At 39.2% G+C, this 20,255-nt stretch overlaps 1 protein-coding gene across 5 annotated transcripts in view; it reads left to right on the top strand.

Moving 5' to 3' along the window:
- The first annotated feature begins 7,882 nt into the window (after positions 1-7,882).
- dmxl2 (Dmx-like 2) overlaps positions 7,883-20,255 on the top strand; it is a 40,885-nt gene continuing 28,512 nt past the window's right edge. For 4 of the 5 annotated variants that reach the window (XM_040011000.1, XM_040010999.1, XM_040010997.1 and 1 more), the window contains exons 1-10: positions 7,884-8,310; positions 15,832-15,957; positions 16,222-16,293; positions 16,415-16,493; positions 16,670-16,814; positions 18,649-18,715; positions 18,814-18,986; positions 19,358-19,538; positions 19,661-19,841; positions 19,960-20,178. In XM_040011000.1, coding sequence (XP_039866934.1) covers positions 8,224-8,310; positions 15,832-15,957; positions 16,222-16,293; positions 16,415-16,493; positions 16,670-16,814; positions 18,649-18,715; positions 18,814-18,986; positions 19,358-19,538; positions 19,661-19,841; positions 19,960-20,178 — 1,330 coding nt within the window. In that variant the 5' untranslated portion in view covers positions 7,884-8,223. Of the gene's footprint in view, positions 8,311-15,831; positions 15,958-16,221; positions 16,294-16,414; positions 16,494-16,669; positions 16,815-18,648; positions 18,716-18,813; positions 18,987-19,357; positions 19,539-19,660; positions 19,842-19,959; positions 20,179-20,255 lie in introns of all 5 variants that reach the window. The other variant, XM_040010998.1, reaches the window with a different exon arrangement.

Raw genomic sequence — 20,255 nt, 5'->3', positions numbered from 1 at the left:
TGTTACCAAACACTGAGATTAAGGAGGATCCGTCAGGATTTTCCACCTTTCTGTGGCAGTGCATATTTCTGTTTTTTAAGAAACATTAACAATCTAAGCTATCCTGTCATTACAAGGTCCAACACAAACCAAACACATTTCACAAGAATAAAATGAAAACAGCATAGAAATGAATACAGATGTTGCTGCTATAGGAGGGCAGCATTTATCTTATATAACACTCAATTCAGTATCTACAAAGGTATGCAGAGTAATAAGTGTAGTATTACAGTAGATTTTTATTTTTCTATCTTATTTTTTATTGTTTTTCAGCAACCAAATCATTTGTTTCCAGTTTTCATAAAATTCAGAATTTCCTGAAAAAAAACTAACGTTTTTGTACCACGTTGATTGATATGATATCTTACATGTCAACATGGGATTCAAAATCGACTGAATGTGTGTGTGGGTGCGTGTTACCCATGCACCCACACACACATGAAAGGTTCTGAAAAAGTGGACAAAAAAGGCTCCGACCCCATCAGGAGTCCAGGTTTCAAGAAAACTGTACTTAACATCAAGGTTTAACGTGTTTTGCTTAGTTAGTCTTATGTTGTAGTATGCTGTTTGAACGTCTTCTTACAGTGAATAGACTGTCTTACCTCACTGTTTAGTTTTGACGGATGTCAACAAACAAAAATCTGCAATAGGATTAATCCCTCTGGCAGATTAAGAACAAAAAGATGTCACTGGGTGTTGTTTTTGCCACTGCTTCACTTCCTGTGCTATAAATGTTTCCTAGCGTTTCATTTGCTTTTTGAATTTTCTAAAATTCTGTGTTTCATTTTTTTTACCTGACAATTTATCACTAAAAGCTGTTGTCACTGGCAACGTGTTGTGCTGAACACCATCAGCTACAGTAAATGAAACTGTTGAGAAAGCCAGAAATTTAGAGATTGCATGTCTGGATCTGTGACTGCAGGTATGTAGGACATGTCTGTTCATGACTAGCTTAGATATTTGAACTTTTAAGGACCTGATTCCAAATCTTTCCTTTATTCTGTATCCTTTAGCGCTCGTGCTGAGCGGGCTGACAAGAAGCTTGTCCTTTTGAACGCAGCATTGATTTTCAGCTATTAAATCGAATCATTAAATTAGATTTAATCTAGATTTGAAGCAGATATGATGGAGACAATAGTACAAGTTCACCAGGTCTTCTAATGTGAAAAACATAAAGAGCAGACCTGCACACATGTTGCTCATGTACCATATGATTTTATCAATTATTTCTTCAGCTAAAAGAGGTGAGTCTTGTGCTACTTTCAAACATTGTTTACTTTTTTTTTACAGTACTCTTTCCTCTTGAGTGTTCTTTTGTTTCCTTGTGTTTCCATTTTCTCCTGTGAATGTATTTGTGTGTATAGGTCTGGGTTGTCCACCCCTTGCCAGTTTGTCATATCTGTTGTGATATTTTGATACCATGGTAGCATTTACAGGATATTGTTTTATAGTGATATCATACATGAAACTGTTACTCAATAAGGCCCATTTACTAGTTGTTTTTCTCTTTCTCTGTGACCCAAGAATTAATGTGTAAGACTCACAGGCTGGTACCCCAAGGTCGAAAACACCACAGAGACGAGACCACTTCCTTACTCCCATCCTCCCTTCCTTATTCTTTAGAAAAGGCTCGTTAAAGGCCAGGTGGTTTGTTTCAGAATTCACTAATGAAAGAACTCTGTATTCTATGTCTAGGAGTGTATTTTGCTGGGATGATCATAATTTGTAGCTGAACTGATAAACTACACAAAGGATACTTCTCTGCTCACAAGGCAGGAAGACGTTTCCTTATTTGGTCTGTACCGGTTTGAACTGGGAAAACTGACACACGAACCTTTTTTCTCTCTATATAAACTGTTGTCTGATAAATAAACCTCTGAGTCAGTTTGGAATGACAACCTAGAACAGTCTCCGCGTCTTCTTGTTCTTCCAAACTGCTCCCGGTACTCCGGCCAGTATCGTGATTGCCCGTTGATCATGCATGAGAATATTTTTAATTTTGTTATATGTTAAAGGATGAACTCTGCTTATTGGTGCCCATGCCTTAGGAGGAAAAGCTCTATCTACGGACAGAGATTTCCTTCAATATCTGTGTGGAAATTTGTGTACCGCTAAGGGTGGTGACCTTCTACTCTCTGGTCTTCAGTAATTTTGCATAAATCCAAAGTAATTTTCTTCTTTGTGTTTCAGGACAACAATCCATTGGCTCACCTGCCAGCTCACTACAGCAGAGCTCTGCATCTTCCAGCCTACTCAACTCACTCCAGTGTCAGCCAGCCTGACTTTCAGCCTTCAGTCTCAAGCTCAAACAATCTGTCACCACCAACTAAGGACAAAAATACTAAATATTAACAGATAATAGATCAATAGATGATTTAAAAAAAATCATTTTCACAATGCAGGCTGGAAAACAAATATGGTGTAATGGGTTTGTGACTATTATACTTTTTATTCTCAAAAAAAAGAAGAACAATAAATAAAAGTAGGAGAGTTTTTCGACACTTCTCTTCTTGGAGAGAAAAAATACTTTCTGCTGAACATTTGAGCATGTTTGAGCTGGGACCTTCAGTTTTTTTCACATCAAATATGTGGCCCTTGTGCTCTGTCAATATGCACTCTAAGACGCGTAGCTCAAGTTAAGATCGAAAGATGGATGCTTTAAGTTCCTCGAATATTTGCATGTTTGATCTTTGAAAACAGACTTGGAGGCCTGTAGAACCCACAGTTTTACAGGGAACTGATATTTTATTTAAAGCTCCTCATATACCAGACACATAATAGTCTTTTTAAAAGTCCAAAGCAGGTGAATTTCTTTACAAATACTAAAACTTGAGTAAGGGAAACAATTTTATCAACTTACAATATTCCACAGGTATGACACCATGTACCAAATACAAGTTAGCTTTACATGGAGCACTAACCTGCTGAAAACAGCCATCAGAAGACGGCTTACATTGTGGTCATAAAGAGATGGACAGGTGTGACAAAGTGGATGAGCAGTTGCAATGCTCTCCATTTGTCCCATATGTGTTGACCTTTTTTTTTTTTTTGCACATTATACACATTATTCTGTTTCTATTTATTTGCTATGATTTACTATTTGTGGAGTAACATTGTTGCACTCACTGTCTCGGGTTTGTTCGTGTAAGCGTTCTGATGCCGGCAAATCAAACATTCTGCAAATTAAGGCAAATACTCAGTTACATGTTTCTTTATATTTTATTATGTTACAGATTAAGTCATTTGTTCATATTTACTTTGTTCTGTCTTTTCAGTCTTCATGTGGGTCAGGTGTGGGGAAACGCCTGCCTAGCATTTACTCATTTTAAAGTCCTGATGAAGTCACACATGACATAAGCAGGTCGAACCAAGTGGAGGGGTTTCTTTGTCCATAGAAATGCTTCCTTTTGTTTGTGTCACGTACTAAAAGGATTTGTTGAATCTTTTTATTTTCATTAACACAGCCATTTAGTTGTGTAAATGTGCATTCAAAGCATTTTACCTGGAGAACAGTCTTCATTAACAAATTTCCCATACGTGGGACTAACAAAGGTTATCTCATCTTATGAATAAATGCACTGAGTTTCTGCCATGCGATGCCACCTGATTGGCTATTTAAGTTTAAAAAGCAGTTAAACAGGTTGATCTAATGACTGTTTTCTTTTCTTTTTTTTAATCCATATTGGGGAGAACACCATCACTTATTTTGAGTGTAATATTAATTCATTTTCAGGACTCTTAAGTACTCTAAAAGAGAGCTTAATCAAACTTTTGACAAATTATCTAAAAATAGGGGGATTAATATGGTGGGCGCACATCAGAAGATGAATCCAAAGGCAGCCTTAATGAGGTTAAAGTAACATTTAAAGGCTTAAAGTAACCACTGGAGCATATTGAATGAGTCTGCTATGTTTTTACCAATTATATGTCATATGCATGCTCTGTTACATATATGCTCATACACACGTGGTTTCTAATAATCAGTCAATGAGTGCCAAGCAATTCCTGTGAGCCAAAAAGTCATAGTTCAGAAATCTCTAATCTGTCTCTGACTCAGTTTTTTTCTTCTTTTTTATATTTATCTGTCCTTGGCTCTGTGTGATGTCAGTGATAGCAGATGTATGGTCACCTCACAGCCAGATCAGAATAAAATACAAAAGCCAAACCTGACTGCTGTCCAAATCTATTCTAGTGAGGTGAGAAAATCAGAAGAAAAGGACATAAAGGGAAGCGAAAGGTGGCTGAAATGAATAGCTTGTCTCAGGCGGATGATGAACTGAGAGGCTGTGCCGTAAATAAGGATCATTTCTGAACTGTGAATCATGAAAAGCTGCTCTAGCAGAGTTCAAGAATAAACGTTGTAAAAGAAGTTGTAAATTAGTATAGGTATCCTCTGTGACATCTTCATGAGAGTTCCATATTACGGTTTGCAGTTGTAAAGCATATGATATTCATGGCCAGTACACCATGGATGAGGTCACTGCCCTCCAAAAAAAAAAAGAAAAAAAAAAAGTTTAAAGCTTGTCAATAGATATGTTGTAAATGTATAACAGGTTCAATAAAGAAAAATTATAACTTTGTGCGGTCATGTAAACACACCATATTTGTCTCATTGCAGCACAGATGAAGCTCAGACTATAGAACCAAAGGATGCAGAAGGTTGACTGGCTCAGCGTCCAGGCTTGGCTGCTTTTTTATATCTTGTATCTTGAAGTTTTATTCAGAATTAATACAATTTCCGAGATCCAGTGAATCTTTATTTCTGTAACCATTTACTACCTGCTAGTTCTTCACATCTACACAGAGTGTTATTATTTGCACACCTCTTGATGCAATGCTGAGACATTCACATGCTATTTTAACAGTATGTATCGAACACTCTTTCTTTATTACTTCCCATCACATATAATGGTGATGAAACCCCATTACATGTTTGTGCTGGGAAGCAGAATGTCTTGCACCTCAGACCCAGACTGGAACTCCCTCCAGCTAGCAGCCATCCATGAAATGAGAAAATCTATAATGCACTTAATTTTCATCTCTGTAGATCAAGGTAGCGTCTCTTAGTGGTACTGGAGGGACTAGAAACACTGCATCAACCTTCATCAAACCCTCCTGCAATATTCAGACATACAGTACCTATTACTCACCCTGTCAAACACCTACTATACACATTCTTGCACGATTCCTTCTTTTTTTGCTCTAAATACATTCTTATCTTCACACATAGTGTGCTGCAGCAGTGGAGTCTCAGAGACCTCAGTATTCTTGGCCTGCAAACCAAAGTCACTGAACAACATATCTGGTACCAATTCCCTTTTTCCTAATAATCTAAAGCAGATGTCTTCCATTATCTCAAAATAAGATGCAAACACGTGCATTAGTATAAACAGGTTAGACTGCTTTTTCAGTCACTCATCATCATCCTGAAGGAATGCACTCAAGGTTTTAGTCACACTTCCTCTCTGCAATCTTAAAATATTTCAAAAACAAACAAAAGAGAGCATTTTTGGTAAAGTCTCACAGAATTTAAAGCTCGTGGATGGCACTCTGGGTTATGTAACGGTAGTCATTGGTGAATTTGTTTCTAATTTACACAAGATTACGACAGCGTAAATTATAACCTGATGTTGAAGGTTAAACTGTAAATGTAACTCTTTTGATGGAGGACTTATGTTCTTTGTAGGACCTATTGCTAATCATCAGTCATTATGACCAGTCTATGAATGCAGAACAGCTGTAAAGTCTGACACTTGAAGTTTAAAAAATGGTAGTCACCAAACGCTAAATGGATAGACACATACGACACGATGAGTGTGCCCCGCCATTGTTGTTGACACTGTTTATGCGTATGTGTCACATTCTCTCTGGGCTTCTGCCTCACAATATTCTGTTCTGATGTCCTGTGTGTCATGGTGGCTTGCAGGCAGGCTGTGCTTGATGATGTCAATGTGGCTTAAATAACTAGGCCAGTGCCATGATGGTAAGTTGCATATCATCCCCCACAGATCGTTCACATCATTTTTCTACAAACAATGAAGGAGAGTGTTACAGCCGATATGTAAAAGGGAGTTTAAGGGGGAAAGAGGATAAACAGCATTGTGCTGATGCGTTCTGTTAAATCTCATCAGTGAGATGAATTAGAGCAGATAAACAGATGTGGAACAGTTACGCTGAAGCTCAGTCAGGTCTTGCTCACCTCCCTTTGTTCTCTGTTAAATGGTGCCTGAGTGAATCTCAAAATCCAAAAAGTACAAACAAGAGGCAGGACAGTTGCATGTGATCTTTTTATTCATTAGAACATTTCTTCACTGATTTTATATTATGCTTCCACAGTGTTATTGGACCACCTTTATTTTTCAGCACAGCCTGAACTCTCTCAGGCGAGCCTTTGTGTAATTTCTTTAGTGTTCAGGAGTAGTTCTCCAGGCTTTTTGAAGGACATTCAAATCTCTTCTTTGGATGTTGGCTGCCTTTTGTTTTGTTCTCTGTCAAGATGATCCCACACTGCTTCATAATGTTGAGGTCTGCGCTCTGGGAAGGCAAATCCATAATTGATAGTGTTTCTCTGTGTGTGCATGATTTTACTGCACCAGCGGTGTGTTTGGGATCATTGATATGCTGAAAAAGGAAGGTGCTGCCAATCAGATGCCTACAGATGGCATTGAATGGCAGCTCAAATCTTATTCTGTTTTTTCTTCGTTCATATACATACTATCAGCTTTTCAGTTAACATCACCTTGTTGGTGCAAAATAATATCAAACTGTTGTATTTTTCATAGCTTTAACTAAAAAATTGGAAGCTTTTGCAACAGGCTGCTAGTAACAAATTGCTTAAATATACAATTTAAAATGGGTTCTTAACAAACACAAAAGTGGTTCATCCCGTGGGTTATGTGCTTCTTTTATGCTTGAATGATCCATTGGTCAGTGGCTTAACAAACAAACAGGCCAAGGCACAAACAAACAAACATGCGTTTAACACCCCAGGTACAAAAACTGGACTGAAAATGCATGAAAAGGCAGTCTAAAGAAAAAAAATGAAAGGCCTTGAGAAAACCTGAAGAACTATTACTCAAAAACACTTTGAAAATTGCAAGATGTGTGCTCATTGGAAGCAAAATATCATGAAATAAAGTGTGACTCAAGACTTTTGTACAACACTGGAAATTCTAATGTTGAAGAAATTGTTTGTGACATTGAGACCAAAAGACAAATACATTATTTTACAAAACTGAAGTGAAATTAAACAGGAAAAGTCTCCGTTTGGATCATCTCTAGATTTATTAGCTTTTCTCTAAAGAAAAAGCAGGAGTTTCACTGAAACATTGTGCCATATGCATCCTAAAAGAAACTAACTAACTAACTAACCGTAACCAGTATGTCTGCAATCTTAGCCACCTTCTTTCAGCTGGAAGTGGCGAACCACAAAGGAGAAGAGCCACAGAGCTCTATGAATGTGTGTCTGATCAGTTATAAAATGCCCTCACTGTTGTATTTTAAATGTTTTCTGTCCGCAGTATACACATCATATTGTCTAAATTAAAACCCACCCTTTACCACTTTTGATTTAACCCGTTCAATTAGACCCCGGACCCTACATTTACAAGCAATAAATTGAAATCCACAAAGATGGAGTCCCTTAAATACAGAAGAGTGCTACTAGAACAGCTGAACAACATGACAGATAAAAGTACAGTTGATTACTGATATGAACTTTATGTCATTCTATAACATAGATAGGAGGGCTTAAGCACACACCTTTCTCAGTGAGAAATACGCCCAGTGATGCCTCACACACATATCCAGCAGTAAAGATTTCCAGTCTAGGTTGTGCTATCTAGGGCTTTTCAGTCGTGCCTGGACAACGCTGTGAACGCGCATGTCAGGATCGCTGCAGAGATCCCGCTGCCTCGGCTCTCACGATTAATCGTCGGGATGGTGTTGACAGCGAGAGGCAGCAGGCGGCCGTTTTTACACGTTTAAATAAATGTCAGGACCTGATAAAATTTATTTATTCAAGTCCAAGTCAGGTTCTCCGCAACAACACCGTTTGTGGAGGACGACGTTAATGTTAATGATGGAATTCCCAGTCTCTGCTGCTAGATGGAGAAACCGAAAGGGTGGACTCGTTATAAATAATTAGAAAAAAGAGAGCCCGTCTGCTGCTAAAATAAAAGGAAAATGCATCTGCACCAGGTGCTGACGGGAGCTGTGAACCCAGGAGATTGCTGCTATTCGGTGGGAAGTGTGAACGACATTCAGTTCACGGTAAGATTTTATTTTGATATTGTTTGCTCAAAGATGACACCCATTGAAGCTAGCGACTAAGTTAGCTAGCTGGGTAGTTAGCTAACCAGCGTTATATTGGCTGTAAACGGGCTGGCTAGCGAGCTAAAGCACTGGCTAGCCGGGTAGTGTGCTAGCCAAACTGCCGCACCGAGTGATTCACAAACAGTGGGTTGAGACTACGCGGGGCATCCGTGTCACGAGCTCCTTTTTTAATTTACCGTGACAGTCAGTCACCGATAAGCAGGACCCCACGAGTACATGATCCGCTGCGGTGTTTGCATTAGCTATTTACGTGAAGGTTTTTGACATTATTCTCCCCAAGAAATTTTAAAACAGCCACTCAAATGACCTTTAGCTGCATCTCGTAACATTAGAATTACTGCAAGGGAATCCCTTTGCGCAGCCATAACATTTATTGGCAAATATTTGCAGTTGGATACGCGCCGGTGAAATTCGTTTGCAGTGCAGATTAGGGGCGACTTGTGTGTCAGGGTTTGACGACGTTGCGCACCTTCACAGAAGGAAAACGCTGTGTTTGGTGTGGTTGCAGAACTAGCTTAGCTTGCTCCCATTTGGCGTTAAATCCTCCTCACAGATCGTTAGCTCGCTGTCATCCTGGCATCAGCTGCGCCAGCCGTGACGTAGAGAGCCTTATATGGATACATGAGTTAGGCGGCTGAATGGCCGTGTTTTGTCACTGGGGAAGAACATAATCAGAAGACATTTGCCATTGCTTTGACTTGAATAAATGAGTTACATTTTTCATGACCAAGTGTTTGATGTTCTTTAGAGGTTTACAGTTTTAGATGGGGCAGTCGGACATCAGTCACATAGACTTGATGGGTTTTTAGGCATCTTGATCAAACGCTATTATCTTGAGCTGAATCTGCCTCTGTTGCGTGTTGTGTGTCAAAGATCTGTTAAGATCTATCTCAAGTCGACCCCGAATACATAGAAGACAAGTCAATATTTCGCTTTGTGCTACAAGACATGGCAAGAATCTGTAATGTCACAGTACACAGTCCTCTTTTGCCCCCAACAAATTGACAGGCTGAAGTAAACGTGCAGCAGAATCCAAAACTGTTGCTCTCTGTGTTGGTGTTGAATCGATAGCAGAAGAGGAATGATGACTTTACTGATAGCCTGATGAATGTACTTTATTTTGGCTTATTACAGCTGCCAGATCTGAGCTTGTTCCTGCTGCCTATTAATGAGGTGGTGTTTTGTCATTGTGTTTTGTTTTTTTAAATTTTTTCAGAAGAATGGGTATGCTCTTGTCCTTCCCTTCTGATTGATGCCATTCTGTTAAATTATAGTACAGTAGAGCATCGTGCTGTTTATTACAGTTAAAATGATCTGTTTTTTAAATACTGGCAACTGATGAGGGCAGTTTAAATGCAAAAAAACCAGGCATCTTTCAGTATCCTCAAATATGCGCTACAGCAAAGGACAAAGATGATTTTGAAGCTAAAGCATTGCATATCGCTTTGCCGAAAGGGCCCGGTTTCTGTGCCTGGTGTTTTCTTTCAGTGTGTGAGAGGGTATTTGAAGAGCACTGGGCTTCATGTCCAGCAAACACATTTACACTCCCACTGACCCTTAGGGCTCGGAGGCCAGATTCTGACAAAACGCACGAACACATACGTACATATCTAATCTAGAGCAGCCATGAGGGCACCGGCTTCAGCGTGGCGTCTGCAGTGTTTCATTCTAAACTATCTGCATTGACATATTGACAGAAATCAGAAGAGATATTTTTAAATAGAGTTGGAAAGTGAAAAGCAGACATGTTGCCTTCTCCCTGTGCAGTGGCCTGATAGATGGTGGTTATGTGCTGAGAAACCAGAACAGTTTGATCTATAAGTCGGAATTAAAGGGAACAGTACATATTTAAAAATATAATATTGGCAGATTTTTAATAATCACGTGTTGTTTTTTCTGTCATTAACTGTGGCTAACACACAGCTGTAAAGTTTGGTTAGAAAGATCATTTTCATGTCTATTAAAGTGATTCTTAAGCCGTAGTCGGTGTCTTAATATCTGTAAAAAGCGTAGTGGGTTTGATATGCAGATCTGCAGATGTGTGATCTGCTAAAAATAGAATACATCTGTAAACTAAGCACAAGGAGAGGAGGAGCACGTACTCCCTCCCAAAGCTCCATATTTCTGAAAATGTTCTTATAGTTACTGCAATAGAAGAAGGTGCTGCACATTGATCAAAGATGGATAGGATTGTCTAAGATTACATAAATCTTGGCCAAAAAATGTTTGTTAATTATGTATCTATGAAGCAAAAGTGTCACTAAAACAGGTCCCCTGTTGTTCTAAAAGCAACCCGCCTGGCTGGCTACATTGATTCAGTTGAATATGCTATGACTAACTGAGAGAATGAAGAATGATTGAATCTAGATGTTGTGTTTGGCATTAAAACGTTCATTGTTTTCTTGCAATCTTGCTGCAGAGAACAGTAAAGACCATGCCATGTGACTATAAGTGGAAGAGTCAAAGTACAGGTCTGCGCCATAGGATTCGCAAGGGTTAATATCTTACAGACTGATAGACTTACCAGGTTACTGCAAGTCAGAATTGATCAATCCTTTAAAGAAAACAATGCACCAAAAGCTTTTTATGTTCACTGTAAGTCCTGCTAGCTTGCACAAATATGCCACAGATGGTAGCAGCTGGGGCTTTGGAACATGATCACGTGATTATGTAAAAGTGGCATTTGATGTAATGAAGGCAGAAGTGATCTCTCACTTTGTTCCTCATATCTACTTTCATTACCACAGAACACAATTACATTCACTCCTTTATTTTAAAAGACATTAACAAATACCTCTCTGTCATTATGCAAATAGCATTTAAAATGAGACTGGCAAAACGTCCCTCGTTTCTTTAGCTCTTATCAGTAATAAATTCAAATTCAAATTCAAATTTTATTTGTCACGTACACAGTCATACACAGTACGATATGTAGTGAAATGCTTGGACAACTGCTCGTGACCTAAAGAAAACAAAAAAAAAGGCTATGAATAAGATAGGAAATAAATATGAAAAATTAAAAAGGGTAAATTTAACTAGGAAGGAATAAAATATAAATTAAGGTTAAAAATGAAATAACTGTACAACACAAATTAGAATGAAGGGTAAATTTAACTGGGAAAGAATAAGATAAAATATATAAATTAAAGTTGAAAATAAAATAACTGTACAACAAAATACACAATATAGAACTATATAAGAATGTATGAAGAAATATAAATAAATATATACACAATAACAGCAGCTGTACAAGTATTAACTGGAAATGAAGAATATAATGTCCAGTGTTGTGCAATCCACATTATGTCTTGTATAATATATATATATGTATAATAATAACACATGTTATAGATACCTGCGCTGTTATTGGGATAAGGGCTTTAAGGTTTAATTAAATCATTAGCTAATAATTGACCTTTGGTTGTTTACCAAAGCTCTCAAGTAGGGCTGCACGATTTTGCATAAAATGAGAATCACGATTTTTTTGGCTTAGAATTGAGATCACGATTCTCTCACGATTTTCTTTTCCAATATAAATATTTATTGCACTTATTAACTGCACATCAACTTCGTAACAGTTGAAACTGAACATATAAAAACAATAAATAAACATAAAAACAACAAATGTCTCACATTTTGTTGTTGCCGCAAAATGTTGTACTGCTTGAAATTCCGTCTCCACCGTTGCTCGACACTGCGTGTATAGAGCAGGTAGTGCAACAATAGAAAAATAGTTGCGGGACAGCACTGTGTAGCGTTTGTCTAGGGTGTTGATCATTTTCCTAAATCCCTCGTTTTGCACAGTGTTGATGGGAACCACATCTTTGGTCAGGTGATAAGTAATAAATAGCCTCCGTAATTTCTTTGTGCCTGCGGGAGTTCGACGTGTATAGGGACGGCACTGTGTAAGGTTCCCGTTATTGATGTTTGGGTGGTTGACCGGGACGGATTTTCTCCTGTCACTTTCTCGTCATCCCTGACGTGCTCTCCGTTGTTTTTTCCCTGCTAATTTTAGCATCACACGGCACAGCTTCTGTATCACGTGGTATAAGGCTCCGCCCTTGTCATTTGTTGAGCAGGAAGAGTGAGTGCTTGTTTTCATGCAGATTACGTCCCGGATCAAAATGCGGTACAATCGTTGTCGTCGTCCTTTTTTTTTTTTTTTTTTTTTTTTTTAAATCGTTGTCATTTGGAAATGAGATCGCACATAAGTATGAATCGAGATCGCGATTTTCTAACGATTAATCGTGCAGCCCTACTCTCAAGTAGATAGTGCTCAAAAATACATAGTTTGTATTTAACAGAGAACTGACAGTTTATTGTTTCTTTGCTTGATTGCAGCTCTTTCATCAGTAGACAGACGATATTTATCCAATGGCGGCAACATTCTTCATATAAGCAGCTTATATGTCTGACAGGGAAGAAATGCAGCTCCATCAGGGTCACACTCGTTAAGTCGGTGGATTTAGAAGCTGTAGATACTTGAGTGTGATGATCCAAATATATTCAGACACAATCAGTGGCCGCCTAATTTAATCTTTTACTGAATCAAATTACTATCTTAAAAGTTAGCTGGGCATTACATTGATTAGACTTTTCAGCAAACGGTGGTGCTTTGCAATAGACTGCCATTTAAATAAATGTACTGTTGACTAAGTCATAGTGTTTCACATCTCTTAGTTGATCTACTTTAATCTTAGAATCTGTCTCCCTGCCTCTCTAATATCCTTTCCCTTCTGCACACGAATAATGCCGTGCAGACAGATCAGAGGTAATGCTTGTCAGAGGCCAAAGATGCTATAGACAGGAGACGTGATTGTCTAGATGTGACCGTGGAATATCTCAGTCTTTAAAAACACCTAAATAAAAGACAAACCTGAGGTATAATCTGACCGAGAATCTCTTACCTGATGATGGTGACACTGTTGTATTTTTATGTTATTTATCCATTTAAATCTTCTCTCTGTTTGTTACACAGTGCCAGTCTTTGTCATAGGGTAATGATACATGTATTTGTCCCAAACCAGTGTGGGACATTCAATTCAGAATGATTCCTTTGTTTGGTACACCATCTATTTGGCTCTATATACTCTAGAGCCAAGTTCCACCTGGATCATATTTGGCAGTGCATCAGTTGTCAGTTAGCAATAGCATGTGGATAAGCTTTGAAAGCTGAGCACACACTGCGATGATTATTAATCTTGTATGATGTGCTAACGCCATGTTTTAATAGTGTCTTTCCACACAGACTATCACACTACACAATACCATGCATATCAGAATTAAATTTCTATTACTAAAAAATGCACTCCTTTGTATGCCAACCCTCTATGTGGATTTGAGGATGATTTAAAAAAACAACAACGATGGGTCACCCTCTTTAACTTGGGTATATTTAAGCTCACTAGCTCCAGGTCCTGTTGTGTCTAAATGTGAATGTGAGGGAGAGGGTGCAAAGCAGTCCTAGACAGCGCGTGACGGTGACCGCTTTTAATTCCAGCTGTAATGTTCAGAGGGAAGTGTCGCAGTAAGAATGAAGTACACACTGCACCTCCCTTATTCCTTTCTACGTGTCACTCACATTTTAAATTATAGTATTTAAAGTACGGTCCTATGACAGTTTTCACTATAACTTCATCCCCTGATCGTCACTCAGTGTTATATAACTGGCTATAGCGTGTTTTGTGTGACCTAGTGGTTCTCAGCGTCTCCTCCTGTTCTCCTGAATAATGAAAGACACAAGCCGTCATCCTGACTGTACTGCTGCTGTGAGACCAGTTTGCTGGTGTCCTAGGTGCTGCTGTCATTCTGCTCATGTATGCCAGCTGCTGGCAATCAGCATCGTATCAATTTACCTTCCAGTCGATGTTCCAAATCTTTATATTGTAGGTATTACACCGGGTCTGCACAAGTGTATAAAAATCCTTGCTGCTAGACTGTTGCTCATGCACTGTCTAAAACACAAAATGTAAATATTTTGAACATTTAATTTAACTTTTTCAGCTCCTCTTTGGTTTTATTCATGAATGAGACTGAAAGTGTGACAGTTACAATGTAATATTACTTAGTTTTGTGGCACGCCCTTGTTCATCTGCCAAGATGAGAGCAAAAGCAGAAGTTTTGTTTATGAACGTTTGTCTGTTCAGCAAAACTGAAAAGGAAACAAAAAATGCACACTGTATGGACTTTACACCATGGATATCCTCCCATGGTTAAGTATTGCAGGTGGAAAGGAACTTGTCTGGAATTGGTTTTATTTGATTTGTATGAGAAGTAACTAAAACTAGTCTTACAGCAGTTATTCGGCAGTGCGACAGCATGCATATAATGGTGAATGTGATCAGTGAAATTTTTGTCTCATCAATGTTTATCAGTTTTCTTTAAATATTGTGTGAAATATGATCCACAAAATGTGTCTTAGACTATCTTAGATGCTGGGGGTATGTGCCTCATATGCTTTTCTGTTTTAGAGCCTGATTGATTTATTGGCGGGATGATATTAGCTACTTTCAGTTCAATCAGTATTGGCATTTATAGCTGCTGACAAATGAAAATTAAATGAGAGATGGGAGAAACACCCTTCGAATATGTGGAGATTTGTCCACCAGAGGGCACTCTGCAACCTTCCTGTTTGCAACAGCGCTGAACGCAACAAAAACAACAAGCAGCTGTTCTAAGCGCAGTCAGGCAGAGCATAAACGAGTAAATAACTAGCCAACAAATGTCGGGAATATGTTTCATGTATCTAAAAAGGAAAACAAAATGTTGACCAGTACCAAAGTATTGGCTTTTTAAATCCCCAAACATTGGTCTTAAAAATCCTGCATTGGCAAGGCTCAGGTCGTTCAGATGCAGTGTCACATGTGCTGTTAAAGGCTCAGTTTTTCATTCAGTGCCACATGAGAATGATGTTCACAAATGCTGTTTTCAATAAATCATGTGAAATCATGCTATAGTGCTATAAAATCACCACATATGTGCATTAAATGATATTATGATTGCAGTGGCTGATCAGTCCTGTGTATGCGCTTTATTTTCAAGAAAATGGTAAAAACAAAAATGACCGATATTGGTGTGTAATAGAAACAGATCAGGAGGTTGTTTCAGCGACTGCAGAGTCACGCTGTTGTTATTCTTTCTCCCCACCATTCAGCTACGAATGTAATTTCCTGTAGACGCCTCTTTCCAATTGTTGAGCTGTTCTTGCCTCATGTGATTGACACAGCTTTTGCAGATATTGTGATATGCTTGGCTATATATTGTCCATCTAGTTAAAATCAAGTCATATAAATATTTGAAGTAGTAAAAATAGCATAGTGAAAAGATTTGCATATAGAATGATCTCCAGCTTCCAGACACATTTTGCAATTATTGTAATTTTAAATCTCAGTGTCTTGATTACATTTGTTGAATGACTTAAAATGTGATTTTGTTTTTCCTATACTCTGGTATTTTCAGGCCTATGGCTCAGGATGCGACGTAGTGATCTTGGCTAGTGACTTTGAGTGTGTTCAGATTATCCCGGGAGCTCAAAATGGAAACATACAGGTGGGCTGTGTGGAGTGCTCCCACCAGCTTGGCAGGGTAAGTGTTAAATGCTCACAGAGACACACTCCCACACACAGCTTTAGTTTTTTTTGTCCTGTGGCTAAAAGATTTTATCAATTATGCTGAGCGGAAAGCGGTACATTTTGCCTCGTTTGCATTTGTCTTCAACTTCTCGTGTTCCTTTGCCATTTTGCTCTCCTGCACCACACCACACCTTCCTTTTTCCTGTGGGAGTGACTGTGCAAAAGCACTGATGGGATGAGTAATGTTGTGATGATGAACACAGCTCTTTATTTTTAGATTGCTGCATCCTACGGAAACACAGTCTGCATCTTTGAACCTCTTTCTATCAACCCAAATAAACGCCACAAGGTGAGTACCAGCGCCAGCTTTTTAGGCAGATTTAAGGATTTAAATCAGTATGTAGCAGATTTAATTACACCTTTGTTCCAGTAACACTGCATGGTGTGTATCGCTCTCCCACCACTAACAGCAGCTTAACTATCAGTGGCAAAAGACAGGACAGTTCTTCCTTGATGCCATCACCTACAACCTGGCCTGGGACCCACAAGGTACACAAATGCTTTCTATGATTACCAGATAAAGGCAGCTCCTTCTCCTACCACCCTTTGATTTGGCTGAAACAGCATGTGCATTATGTAAGAGTCACAGTTTGTATGTGGCTCTGCGTAGTGTAGTAGTCAACGTGGGACATGAGGTGTGTAACACAGTGCTTTTGTGTCCTCAGGGAACCGTATCCTAGCAGCAACCGAGCGACTCCAGCTGTGGGCACCTCCACTGACGGATGCCCTGATAGAGGAGGAGGATGGGCAGATGATTGACGACAAGCCCCACCCTGTCCTCAGTGATTGGAACTGTGTCTGGCAGTGCAAGTGCGTTTTGGCTTACATTCTATATACTGTTTTATTAAAAAACAAAACTCGCTGCTTCAGGGTGATGCGCCTTACAAAGCTACCGTTTTAGGATAAATACCTTGACATTTAACTAACCAGTAAATTAAGTGTTGAACAGACCAGATACTTTTTCCCCACCTCCTCTTATCTCTTTTTGTGGAATTGAAGATGCTTTCTTCAGCCAAGTTTGTCTAATTTTAAGTGGAATCTAGAAATAATTTAAAATCCGTTTTGAGAAAGTTGAGGTGGATTTTTAGACCTCTGCTCTGAAAAGGTATTATATTTTTGGGTTCTCTGTCTGTCTACCTGCCCTATCCTTTTAAACATGATAACTCTCAAATGCAGAAAGGGATTTTCTTCAAATTTGGCACCAATCTAAACAGGAAGGAACTGACTAGATTTTGTTTGTCAAAGGTCACAAAAAAACCCTTTCTGGTCGTAACTGAATTAAATCGTCATCGATGATAACATTAAACAGAAATAAAATAAAATAAAATATATATATATATAACACACACACAAATGTTCACAGACCATGATGTTCTTCAAAAACACTTTACAACACACAGTGTAATATGATGAGCATGCCCAGACATGGATGTCGGCTGCAACAAGGCAGTTATTCTAGTTTGTGTACCTTTGAGGCAACAGCTGAATATTTTGCATACATTATTTTTTCACTATTACTTTGGAAGTAAACTTTTTTTGGTCATTTTCTCTTATGCAGTGAAGAGTTAATCACTTCATTGTGCAGAAAACGTTCTGAAATCTTCCCTTTCCCTCATAAAACCTATAGTCAGTTACTGATTATTCAAACACATCTGGCCTTACACGAAGACTAGTCTTCTGAGTCAGCAGGCAGTGCCGCTCTCACGCCTTAAGCTGTGTGAGTAGACACAGACATATGAAACCACATTCGTTACTGTCATATGATGACTAACAGAAAACTACGAAATGGTTGCGACCAACAATACCCTGTGCACAAAGAAACAGACTGTTTCCATGGAGAAGTGGATGTTAAGGGTTTTGCTGACGCTTGACCACTAACCATGTGAGGTTAACTTTTTGCTGCGTTGAACGTGTGAAAATTATGGTGACAGTGTAGGAGCAGGTGAATAAAACCCCACTCACACAGGAATAGAGATCGATCCTTGACCATCTGGAAAACACCTGTGCAAAGGGGGGGAAACGAGTATTTCCCAGAAGGTTGGAAGTGTTTGCTGGGGAAAATAATGGCTGAAGCTCTCAGTTACAGTTGCAGTCCTATAGACCAGCGGTCCCCCAACCCCCGGGCCTCGGACCGGTACCGGTCTGTGAGTCATTTGGTACCGGGCCGTGAGAGTTGAGACTCAGGTTTTCAGGGTTTTTATCGGTTTTCAGCGTTATTTTGTTATCGTTTTTATCGTTAACTCTGTTTTCCTGGGTCTTTTCACGTGTGTTATGAATAAATATTTTTTTCAGTACCGGTACTAGTTTTATTTTGTTGTATTTATCCACAACACCTTAAAGGCAAGTCCGTGAAAATATTTTCGGGCATAAACTGGTCCGTGGCGCAAAAAAGGTTGGGGACCGCTGCTATAAACTGCTCAGTGACGTCTTGCTATAGCACTTTCTTTGTGACGGATTTCACTCAACGAGAGCTTTCAATCTGATGGAGCTTCCATTTCCTGCCAGTTGAGAATCTTATTTCCTAACAACCATTGATTGCATTATGTCCAACATGGTGAACAGCTCTTGAGGAAAGTGTGTTTGGCATCACATGAGAAACCTTAATAGCTGATATTGTTTTTGTTTCTTTTTCCTTTTCTTTTAGGACTGCTGCGTCTGTCCACGCAGCCAAGTGGTCTCCTGATGGAGAGTATTTTGCCACAATTGGAAAGGTTAAAGATTCATGTTAACATTTTTAAAAATGGCAAATTGTTGAAACATTTTTTTGTACCTCAGTTTGCCTATATAATGATTTTCTGCACATGTACAGGATGACTGTTTACTCAAGGTTTGGTATCCCACTACTGGCTGGAGATCCGCAGTGGTGGTCCAGGACCCGTCTGATAAAAAGCCTCTTCCTGTTCACTTCTCCTTTGTTTACTTGGCTCATCCTCGCTCGGTCACTGGTGTGTCCTGGAGGAAGACCAGCAAGTACATGCCCAAGTAAGAAAGCACACATGATTACACACATAATATGCTGTAAACGTGTATATTTGTCCACTTTTGTTGTACGTGCTTGTTGTCTTTTAAAGCCAGACATAATGTTTTGGCTATAAAATGAGGTTTTGCCTCCTTTGAGTGATGCGTTACTAGGCCAGAGCGATATTCAGCGCACTTGGTTAAAAATGTGGTTCAATAACTGGGCATCCAGCAATAATTTTATTTTAGTCATGGGGTATGCATACTTAACTCTTGTTATAAGAAATAATTGTTGTTTCCCTAAAATGTGTTTTGACTGAACATTTTTAATAAAGGCAAAATGAATCAAAAAAAGAACTACTGAAGGACGATTACATTCTTCTGTTATTTTATAGGGGTTCAGTGTGCAATGTGTTGCTGACATCTTGTGAAGATGGAGTGTGTAGATTATGGTCGGAGACCCTGTTACCTGAAGACAGTCTGCTTGGTGGACAGATCACTGAGAACACACAGTCCTTCAGCTCTAGCCTGCCAGGCCTGGCAGGCAATAAGGACAAGATCCAACATGCTTTGGAGGTACACTTAGTTCAATCTCAGCAGAAATAATTCATAAATGACCAAAAAATAGAATATTTCTCAGAAAGGAATAACACAGACCTGTTCTCTTGCCTTTATTCCTGTGCTCCCTCTCTAATTAGTCAATCCACCACCTAAAACATCTGCGCCGTGGCCGGCGACGGTCCTCTGCTTTAGTGGCACACAGTGAGCTGCTGCCCTCTCAGCTGGGCACACAGGATGCACACACTCACCGCCACATCGCTCATCATGCCAATGCCCTGTGTCACTTCCATATCTCGGCCAGTATTAATCCCAACACAGGTAGTGTTTTTTGTTGGACTGGGTTTTTAAAATGAATCAATGTGCACATTGAATGGAGCTGTAAACTTAATCTAAGCTTGTGTAATATTTGTGCTCCTGCCATGTTTCTGTCTGTCAGATATCCCATCAGTGCTAGCTGACTCTGCAGTGTTTAACCCAGACGATGGCACAGGTGGCGGAGGCTTTGTGGTTCACTGGCTCAATAATAAGGATCTTAGCTTCACTTCATCCATGGACCTTTTTATGCTGCAACTCCGTAAATTCTCTGAACAACAGCTGGACCAAACTACTGAGGACCCCTTGGATCCTGAAGGATCCCCTATGAAGTTTGACTTTGGTATGACCAGGCTAACAATATATAAGGTTGCTTAAAACATACCATGGTAAAGGACACGTGTAAGACTAAATAATTTT

Source organism: Simochromis diagramma, unplaced genomic scaffold, assembly GCF_900408965.1.
Source record: "Simochromis diagramma unplaced genomic scaffold, fSimDia1.1 OVJJ01000603.1, whole genome shotgun sequence".
In the NCBI taxonomy this organism is placed as follows: Eukaryota; Metazoa; Chordata; class Actinopteri; order Cichliformes; family Cichlidae; genus Simochromis; species Simochromis diagramma.
Note: the sequence above shows the minus strand (reverse complement) of the source record. Positions and strands in the feature narration are given on the sequence as shown.